This window comes from Pinus tabuliformis, chromosome 3_1, assembly GCF_031772625.1.
Source record: "Pinus tabuliformis cultivar Carrire ecotype Pingquan chromosome 3_1, CPIR1, whole genome shotgun sequence".
In the NCBI taxonomy this organism is placed as follows: domain Eukaryota; kingdom Viridiplantae; phylum Streptophyta; class Pinopsida; order Pinales; family Pinaceae; genus Pinus; species Pinus tabuliformis.
The window spans coordinates 748357384-748368208 of NC_142301.1; the positions used below are offsets into that span (position 1 = coordinate 748357384).

The 10825-nt window shown below is 39.7% G+C and overlaps 2 protein-coding genes across 2 annotated transcripts; both read left to right on the forward strand.

The window, feature by feature from the left end:
• Positions 1–2485: 2485 nt before the first annotated feature.
• Positions 2486–4337, forward strand: LOC149189531 (MMS19 nucleotide excision repair protein homolog). Its single transcript, XM_089410266.1, has 2 exons — positions 2486–3264; positions 3371–4337. Exons 1-2 carry the CDS (start codon positions 2486–2488, stop codon positions 4335–4337), a joined length of 1746 nt encoding a protein of 581 aa, XP_089266392.1.
• Positions 4338–7412: 3075 nt separating this feature from the next.
• Positions 7413–9263, forward strand: LOC149189532 (MMS19 nucleotide excision repair protein homolog). Its single transcript, XM_089410267.1, has one exon. It carries the CDS (start codon positions 7413–7415, stop codon positions 9261–9263), a length of 1851 nt encoding a protein of 616 aa, XP_089266393.1.
• Positions 9264–10825: the final 1562 nt, after the last annotated feature.

Consider the following 10825-nt stretch of genomic DNA (forward strand, 5'->3'; position numbering starts at 1 on the left):
TGTTTCCAAGTTTCAGAAGATCAGGACTGTCATTCAGATTTTTCATGTTTTGAAATGTTATTTCAAGAAGACAAGACTTGTTTGAGCAAAGGGAAACAAAAGCCATTGTCTCCTTTGTCTGAAGAGGAGATAGATCAGCTTTTGAAAGGTCATGCTACAGCAACAGATTTGCAGTGCACACATAGTCAGGAAAGTGTTGGTGAAACTTCTTCCTCTTTTGCAAATGATGACTGTCTTGTACTCAGTTTTGTAGATCAGCAAAAAGATAAGGCTGTCATGTTTGATCATCTTGAAGATTGTTTTTTGTTTAAGAATGACCTAGAACATATAGTTGAGAGAGACAATACGGTCAAGGAATTTACAGTCAACACTCATATGGCAGAAGCTTATACCTCTCCGTGCCTTCCTATCAATCAGCAACCCACTGTTTTTTCAGATCAGAATGAAGGGAGTACTTATATTTTTGCAGCTGGATCTCCAAACAAGATAGTGCTTCAGGATTATCAAGATCCCCTTGGCATTCTTCTGCAAGCACTAGAGAAGATAAATGTTGCCTGGTTCTTTATCATAAGTTTTGGTTTCAGTGGTTATTTTGAGTTGCCTACAGGTTCATCGTTCCGCCTGCTCGAGATAAGCGGGAGCAGAAAATTGGTATGTAGCCATCTGCTGGATTGGTTACATTGGAAAGCTCATTATACATGATTGTACATATTTCATTAGTATGCAGGTGGTTGTCATCATGATTCCAGATCTTGATGGACTGCTGCCCTTCAATAAGCTTTGTAAGTTCTTGTTTTAGTTAAGTCAGTCATGAGTCATTTGTGTTTGGTCTGTTGAGTCAGTTTTTTCAAGTTATTTCAGTTTTCCGTCGAGTTGGTTGAGTCATAGTCCTTTGATGGTTTTCCGATTATAGTCAAAGTCAAATAAAGTCTTTTTGAGTTGGTTATTTTTTCTATTAGTTGACTCCATTGCCCAATGAATAAAGCACTGGTCTGCTCTCCCAAGAGGTCTGAGGTTCTTGGCACCTCCAAGGAGCTGCCATCCCCATTGGAGCCAATGTTAGTGTCGGTCTTGAGCCCTCCATCAGTGATCAATAACTCTTTGCATATGCATTTTTAGGTGTCTCATCAGTGTCAGTTTTGAATCCCACTAGGCATGCCATAACACCGAATGGAGGAGCTGGTCTTTGGTCCCCTTCTTGGCTTTGCTGGATTAGGTCATACAACAATGTAATTGAGTCATGCTTATTCTTGTTTTGTCTTGAAGTCCCATGGTCTTAGGTCTAGGGTTTTGAGTCAAAATCATTTTAAGGTCATGAGTCATGGTCAGCAAGTGCCCAGCAAGCCGGAAGGAGTCCCTCAGGCGGTCAACCTGCAAAAAGAACGGAGTCAAACGCATCAAGAGAGCTCATTTCAGGACAAAAAGACTCTAAACAGTGTTAAAAAGCAAAGCAAGTATGTATTGCAGAGTTGGGGCAGCCAACAGAGGCCGGTGTCCGTGATCCTATTGCGGCATATATGGACATATTTTTCACTCTGATGGACAGATCAGGCTGTCTTTTCCGTGACCGGGCTCAGTATGTGCATGAAGGGCTGCCAGCAATTGCATCTGTGACTTCGTGGCAGCATTCTCAAGCGGCTTCATTTCCAGGTTTACTTGAATGGTTAATTTGGCATTTTAGCATTACTTGATCTATTCTTTGTACAGCAGATTAGAATAGATTATGTACATAAATAAGCAGCCATAAGGGCAGCATCTTGTTTCAGTTGGCTTTAGTTTGATTGAGTTAAGTTTCAGTGTGAAAATAAGTCTTCAGCTGTGTTGATTTGTTGGAAAGATGACTCCATTGCCTAATGAATAAAGCACTGGTCTGCTCTCCCAAAGTTCTGCGGTTCTTGGCACCTCCAGGAAGCTGTAGCTGCCATCCCAAATGGAGCCGATGTTAGACTCTGTCTTATATCAGAGATTGTTTCTTCTTCAAAACAGGGTTTTGAAGAAGAAATCATTAAGTTGCTTTTCAGATTATGTGATTTATCTTCGGCTCTTCTTAAGACAGCAGCGACTTCAAAACTCCTATCTGCACAATCACAATTTGAAACATTATCAGCAACCAAAGTCTGGCAATTTATTTCTGTATATTATGCTGCCCTTCTTGTTGTTATCCTCTCTTGAAGGCCTCCATTAAATCCAGTTCAACTTCTCACAGTACTGCAAAGGCCTTTGTTTTGAAGCGCCTTGCTTACACTTTACTCTGAGAAATAACGAAAGTATTGTTTCTGGTGGTTCTTCATCCTATCAAGATGAGAAGTTGGAGGGAATATTTAGGCGTGTCAAAAATGATGTGAGTGCAAAGGTGATTCCTTCAAAAACTGAGTTGGGGCTTCAAGTCCAAGCACTTGGAAGGTTGCTATCAGCTATTGCAAAATCTTCTTTTGCTTCTTGTTTTATTGTGTCTCAAAGATTCTTGCCACGACTTCTAGATGCTATGGGAGCTCCTTTGGATCAAGGGCCTGGTCCATTACTTGCTTCAAATAACATAAGTGCGGCTAACTGCTTCGTGACAGTTAGTGCTCTTTATATTTGTGATCAGATTGTTCAAGCAAACAGAATATTGTCTGAGGGATTAGTTTTACAACCAGTAGTTAGATTGGATCTGAGCTCTGGAAGTTCTTCATTATCTCTGCTTCAGTGTTTAGCAAATCCATTAACAATTGCTTTTGCATCTGCCATTCCAACGCACAATGGAATTGATTGCCAGAAATCACAATTGACAACACAAAATGAGATCATTCATTTGGGAGTGGCTGGGTTGCAGGCTTTGGCTTCGTTTCCAGGATCCTTTTCACCCCTTACTGAAGAGAAATTTAAGGAAATCTTATTGTTTCTAATGTCTGTTCTATCAGAAAGGCATGAGCACAAGTTCTTATGGGAACAAGCTCTTGGGGCATTGGTTCAGATTGGCATCTCATTGGAGAAATTTAATGATTCAGCAAGGGCTTTGGTTTTTGTGGATGTAGTGATTGTAGAGCTGCTTTCTCAGTTGTCAATTCATGAGCTTTCCCTGCCTATATTGCTGAAATTGAAAGCCATCACATCTATATGCTGTTCAAGCTCTACAGCAGTCACCCAAGTTCTCCATGGCTTTCAGCGAGTGATATGTGGATTTTTCTTTCCAGCATCTGTAAAAAGTGGAGGGGAAAGTGAGAAATCCATGGAACTTGTGACTCATGTTTTAGAATGTCTTTCTAGTGAGGTGCTTGTTAGGTGCAAGAATATGGGTGTTAATGAGGAGGATATAATGTCATTATCTCTTGATATTTGGAGTTCTGTGCAAGAAATTTCAAGATGTAATGTTTGCCCTCCTGCGCAGGTTCTTGAGCCAACTATGGCAGTTATGCGACTATCAGTTCAATACTGTACAGAGGGAACTGCAGAAGACTGTTTTAATTAAAGCTCTTGACGCACTTCCAGTAAGGAATCAAAACTGGTCTAATGGCACATCAATTGCTTCTGTTCCACATCAGGTTATTGGGAATGCTTCTTTGAACTCAATTGATAGGCCTAACCAAGACGATTGGAAAATTGCTCTCTTTGCCTCAGTAGTTGTATCACTTCGGCCAAAGATTGTCCTTCATAACAAGAAGCAAATACTGGAAATGTTCATTAGTTCCCTGCTTGGGAAGGGAGATAGTATTATTAAAGAGGCAGCATGTCAGGCTTTGGGTTCTATGATCAACAAATGTCCGGTTGAAGTTGATCATGCCATGCTGGGGGTTCTTACCCTAGATCAGGCTATCCATTCAATTTTAGAAGATAGCTTGTTAAAAATTGTAGGAAATCATGTGCCACAGGACCCATCAGAAATGACCAGCAACAATATGCGTAGTGTCGAGCTTGGAGACATTCATGATGACATTGGTGTGCAGATCCAAGCAGTGACGGCAGTGGCATGGATAGGAAAAGGCCTAGCAATGAGAGGACATGGAAAAATTTCAGATGTTGCAGTGCTACTTTTGAATATTTTGCGATCAAGTAGTTCTGTCTGTGCTATATCTTCCCAAAATGATAATTGCAAAATAGACATGGATGAGATCAGAAATAAGAAATTTTTGTTAGCACAAGCAGCAGCAGATGGATTAGGCATCATTATGAAAGATTCCAAAACGTCTCTCAACGAAGACTGTTATGCATGCATACGGCCTCTTTATAAACAGCGTTTTTTCACCAGCATGATCCCAATTCTAGTTTTTGCTATAAGAGAATCTGGAGCTTCACCTTCAAGGAGATTCTGTCAAGTTTCATTCAAGATGAAACGCAAAGTGGAGATGAACTTTTGAATAAGAAGGAAATTGAATCTCAACAGTATTTGACAGATTATAAGATAGTTCAACATCCATTAAACGAATTCCCTGATGCCAAACCAGAAACGTTGAAAACAATACACTATTTAATTGATCTTATGTTATCTGAGTAATCATAAATCTGCATTTTCAGAACGGAAAATTCAGGAAATGGAAAGACAATGACAGTCAATGCCGTCGCTCATCTGAAACGTGTTATTGGTCCTCATCACGCAACCGTAAACAAAAACTTAGGAACAAATTTCCTATTTCAAGATCACCTAAATCAAAAAGATACGCGCTCCAGTTTAGCCTCATAATTAGCCAAATCATCAACAGAATGTTAATTTAAAAGTTTGTTTTATTAAAATCGCCAATGTATTTCCAGAAATTCGGGAGCAGTTGTAATTTCCAGCGTATGCAAAGTGGCAGAGAACTAGGAGCGATTGCCTAGTTGGGATCGACACCTGTGAACGCACTTGTTTCCATCTTCAGCAGCGCTTAGTGGTTATTGTTTTTGGTTTTTTTTTTTTTAGTTTTATTTATTAAATAATCATAAAACAAATCCCTCATCTTGGGGTCGACTTGTTTTCCCCCAGCTGTATTTTGTTTCATATTTTTGTAGTTAGTTAAAACAGCGCCCCTGTTTTGGGCAGCATTTTTATTATTTGTATTTAAAAATAATCATTAGAGAATTTGTAAGAGAGAGAGAGAAGGGGGAGTTTTTCTGAGCGCTGGGAGCTGCTGGAGAAGCAGAGAGCTTTTCATTGTACAGTTTTCTGCAGAGAATTTAATGGAATTTCACAGCTCTGTTTGCTGAGATTCATGTGGTATGTTGATTTAGCATAAGTTTTTCCCTTTGTCTCATATGTAATCAGTTATGTTCCATTTCATTTCATGACCCTTTCAAGCTGAACAAATGAAGTGATTAGGTAGGAATTCATAGTATTATATGCTCCTCCTATAAGTTTGTTCGCATTCGATGTTTTCTACTGTTTAAGGAGGATTCAGAGTTATTGTCTGCCCTCCTTAGCTCCTCACCAGTCTTGCCATCCCATTTGAAACCAGATTTGGTGTTAAATTGCATGCCTACCTTGCCTCAGTTGATAACCTGTGTAGTCATTATATTTTTCTGTTTGAAGCTGTGATTTTGCCCATGTAGCCCAAAAAAGCCCCATCATTCCATTAAAAAACCCCAAAAATCATTAAATCCAAACCCCCTATCAATTTACTAGCCTAAAATCCTTATTCTTAATTGGTCAGCCTAATCATATTGAAAGATCTATCGAATCTGACCCGAGAGAGCCTTCTCATACCTCGTAGGGCTAGCTACGAGGTGAAATGGTTTGATGTAGCCTTGAAGGTTTACCTTCCTCAGCCTAGGGTGAAATCTCAAGCGCTAACATAGTGGCGACCATACTGGGGAGAACAAACTTGTTTGTGTGTTGATGTGTGAGTTTCGCAAGTCTTAGACGGAGCCTGAAGTTACGCCAGGAGCCTTCGAAAACGCTCTTGTTTTACATCAGCGTTAGTAGATAAACGCTGCTTCAGTCAATCTCCGTGAGCTTGTGAATACGACCACTTCGATTGACACTTTACCCCAGTACATGTATCAAGTTCAGATCTGATGCTGATGGTGGACAGCAGTCAGACACTTATGCAGGCTGAACCATTCACCTGGCGACTCCAACTTGATCCAGACATTCCAGTGCCTGTTGATATGTTCATGCAATGGTAGGGTATGTGGCAAACCCTGCACTGTGTGAAGCTCTAAACGAATTTAGAGAAAGCTTAGTGGATATTGAAATTAATGAAGAAGTTTTAAGTTTTTTCCTTCAATGTTTGAAATCTCCGAATTATCATCCTAGCGTCTGTGAGTTACTTGTTGAAAGAATCGAGAAGGAGATTCAAGCTTTAGATGAACAGATCCAGTCTTATGATTTCCAAGACCCTAAAAAGTTTTTGGAAATCCTTCCTCCATCGAAACAAGCAATAACAGATTTGCCTATAGAGGTATACATTGACAATGTGCAGCTGGAAGTATGTATTGCAGAGTTGGGGCAGCCAACAGAGGCCGGTGTCCGTGATCCTATTGCGGCATATATGGACATATTTTTCACTCTGATGGACAGATCAGGCTGTCTTTTCCGTGACCGGGCTCAGTATGTGCATGAAGGGCTGCCAGCAATTGCATCTGTGACTTCGTGGCAGCATTCTCAAGCGGCTTCATTTCCAGGTTTACTTGAATGGTTAATTTGGCATTTTAGCATTACTTGATCTATTCTTTGTACAGCAGATTAGAATAGATTATGTACATAAATAAGCAGCCATAAGGGCAGCATCTTGTTTCAGTTGGCTTTTAGTTTGATTGAGTTAAGTTTCAGTGTGAAAATAAGTCTTCAGCTGTGTTGATTTGTTGGAAAGATGACTCCATTGCCCAATGAATAAAGCACTGGTCTGCTCTCCCAAAGTTCTGCGGTTCTTGGCACCTCCAGGAAGCTGCAGCTGCCATCCCAAATGGAGCCGATGTTAGACTCTGTCTTATATCAGAGATTGTTTCTTCTTCAAAACAGGGTTTTGAAGAAGAAATCATTAAGTTGCTTTTCAGATTATGTGATTTATCTTCGGCTCTTCTTAAGACAGCAGCGACTTCAAAACTCCTATCTGCACAAGCACAATTTGAAACATTATCAGCAACCAAAGTCTGGCAATTTATTTATGTATATTATGCTGCCCTTCTTGTTGTTATCCTCTCTTGAAGGCCTCCATTAAATCCAGTTCAACTTCTCACAGTACTGCAAAGGCCTTTGTTTTGAAGCGCCTTGCTTACACTTTACTCTGAGAAATAACGAAAGTATTGTTTCTGGTGGTTCTTCATCCTATCAAGATGAGAAGTTGGAGGGAATATTTAGGCGTGTCAAAAATGATGTGAGTGCAAAGGTGATTCCTTCAAAAACTGAGTTGGGGCTTCAAGTCCAAGCACTTGGAAGGTTGCTATCAGCTACTGCAAAATCTTCTTTTGCTTCTTGTTTTATTGTGTCTCAAAGATTCTTGCCACGACTTCTAGATGCTATGGGAGCTCCTTTGGATCAAGGGCCTGGTCCATTACTTGCTTCAAATAACATAAGTGCGGCTAACTGCTTCGTGACAGTTAGTGCTCTTTATATTTGTGATCAGATTGTTCAAGCAAACAGAATATTGTCTGAGGGATTAGTTTTACAACCAGTAGTTAGATTGGATCTGAGCTCTGGAAGTTCTTCATTATCTCTGCTTCAGTGTTTAGCAAATCCATTAACAATTGCTTTTGCATCTGCCATTCCAACGCACAATGGAATTGATTGCCAGAAATCACAATTGACAACACAAAATGAGATCATTCATTTGGGAGTGGCTGGGTTGCAGGCTTTGGCTTTGTTTCCAGGATCCTTTTCACCCCTTACTGAAGAGAAATTCAAGGAAATCTTATTGTTTCTAATGTCTGTTCTATCAGAAAGGCATGAGCACAAGTTCTTATGGGAACAAGCTCTTGGGGCATTGGTTCAGATTGGCATCTCATTGGAGAAATTTAATGATTCAGCAATGGCTTTGGTTTTTGTGGATGTAGTGATTATAGAGCTGCTTTCTCAGTTGTCAATTCATGAGCTTTCCCTGCCTATATTGTTGAAATTGAAAGCCATCACATCTATATGCTGTTCAAGCTCTACAGCAGTCACCCAAGTTCTCCATGGCTTTCAGCGAGTGATATGTGGATTTTTCTTTCCAGCATCTGTAAAAAGTGGAGGGGAAAGTGAGAAATCCATGGAACTTGTGACTCATGTTTTAGAATGTCTTTCTAGTGAGGTGCTTGTCAGGTGCAAGAATATGGGTGTTAATGAGGAGGATATAATGTCATTATCTCTTGATATTTGGAGTTCTGTGCAAGAAATTTCAAGATGTAATGTTTGCCCTCCTGCGCAGGTTCTTGAGCCAACTATGGCAGTTATGCGACTATCAGTTCAATACTGTACAGAGGAACTGCAGAAGACTGTTTTAATTAAAGCTCTTGACGCACTTCCAGTAAGGAATCAAAACTGGTCTAATGGCACATCAATTGCTTCTGTTCCACATCAGGTTATTGGGAATGCTTCTTTGAACTCAATTGATAGGCCTAACCAAGACGATTGGAAAATTGCTCTCTTTGCCTCAGTAGTTGTATCACTTCGGCCAAAGATTGTCCTTCATAACAAGAAGCAAATACTGGAAATGTTCATTAGTTCCCTGCTTGGGAAGGGAGATAGTATTATTAAAGAGGCAGCATGTCAGGCTTTGGGTTCTATGATCAACAAATGTCCGGTTGAAGTTGATCATGCCATGCTGGGGGTTCTTACCCTAGATCAGGCTATCCATTCAATTTTAGAAGATAGCTTGTTAAAAATTGTAAGAAATCATGTGCCACAGGACCCATCAGAAATGACCAGCAACAATATGCGTAGTGTCGAGCTTGGAGACATTCATGATGACATTGGTGTGCAGATCCAAGCAGTGACGGCAGTGGCATGGATAGGAAAAGGCCTAGCAATGAGAGGACATGGAAAAATTTCAGATGTTGCAGTGCTACTTTTGAATATTTTGCGATCAAGTAGTTCTGTCTGTGCTATATCTTCCCAAAATGATAATTGCAAAATAGACATGGATGAGATCAGAAATAAGAAATTTTTGTTAGCACAAGCAGCAGCAGATGGATTAGGCATCATTATGAAAGATTCCAAAACGTCTCTCAACAAAGACTGTTATGCATGCATACGGCCTCTTTATAAACAGCGTTTTTTCACCAGCATGATCCCAATTCTAGTTTTTGCTATAAGAGAATCTGGAGCTTCACCTTCAAGGAGATTCTGTCAAGTTTCATTCAAGATGAAACGCAAAGTGGAGATGAACTTTTGAATAAGAAGGAAATTGAATCTCAACAGTATTTGACAGATTATAAGATAGTTCAACATCCATTAAACGAATTCCCTGATGCCAAACCAGAAACGTTGAAAACAATACACTATTTAATTGATCTTATGTTATCTGAGTTATCATAAATCTGCATTTTCAGAACGGAAAATTCAGGAAATGGAAAGACAATGACAGTCAATGCCGTCGCTCATCTGAAACGTGTTATTGGTCCTCATCACGCAACCGTAAACAAAAACTTAGGAACGAATTTCCTATTTCAAGATCACCTAAATCAAAAAGATACGCGCTCCAGTTTAGCCTCATAATTAGCCAAATCATCAACAGAATGTTAATTTAAAAGTTTGTTTTATTAAAATCGCCAATGTATTTCCAGAAATTCGGGAGCAGTTGTAATTTCCAGCGTATGCAAAGTGGCAGAGAACTAGGAGCGATTGCCTAGTTGGGATCGACACCTGTGAACGCACTTGTTTCCATCTTCAGCAGCGCTTAGTGGTTATTGTTTTTGGTTTTTTTTTTTTAGTTTTATTTATTAAATAATCATAAAACAAATCCCTCATCTTGGGGTCGACTTGTTTTCCCCCAGCTGTATTTTGTTTCATATTTTTGTAGTTAGTTAAAACAGCGCCCCTGTTTTGGGCAGCATTTTTATTATTTGTATTTAAAAATAATCATTAGAGAATTTGTAAGAGAGAGGGAGAAGGGGGAGTTTTTCTGAAGCACTGGGAGCTGCTGGAGAAGCAGAGAGCTTTTCATTGTACAGTTTTCTGCAGAGAATTTAATGGAATTTCACAGCTCTGTTTGCTGAGATTCATGTGGTATGTTGATTTAGCATAAGTTTTTCCCTTTGTCTCATATGTAATCAGTTATGTTCCATTTCATTTCATGACCCTTTCAAGCTGAACAAATGAAGTGATTAGGTAGGAATTCATAGTATTATATGCTCCTCCTATAAGTTTGTTCGCATTCGATGTTTTCTACTGTTTAAGGAGGATTCAGAGTTATTGTCTGCCCTCCTTAGCTCCTCACCAGTCTTGCCATCCCATTTGAAACCAGATTTGGTGTTAAATTGCATGCCTACCTTGCCTCAGTTGATAACCTGTGTAGTCATTATATTTTTCTGTTTGAAGCTGTGATTTTGCCCATGTAGCCCAGAAAAGCCCCGTCATTCCATTAAAAAACCCCAAAAATCATTAAATCCAAACCCCCTATCAATTTACTAGCCTAAAATCCTTATTCTTAATTGGTCAGCCTAATCATATTGAAAGATCTATCGAATCTGACCCGAGAGAGCCTTCTCATACCTCGTAGGGCTAGCTACGAGGTGAAATGGTTTGATGTAGCCTTTAAGGTTTACCTTCCTCAGCCTAGGGTGAAATCTCAAGCGCTAACAGGTCCTAATTTTGACATTGGATGTATGTATGGTGTGATTTTGTTGGTTCCACTTCCTTAACATGACTTACTTGGTTGAATCATATCATAGTATCCTCTCGTCGTATGTTTACCCCGATTGGTTGGTTTCTTGGGTAGATGTGGGAGGAGAGTGT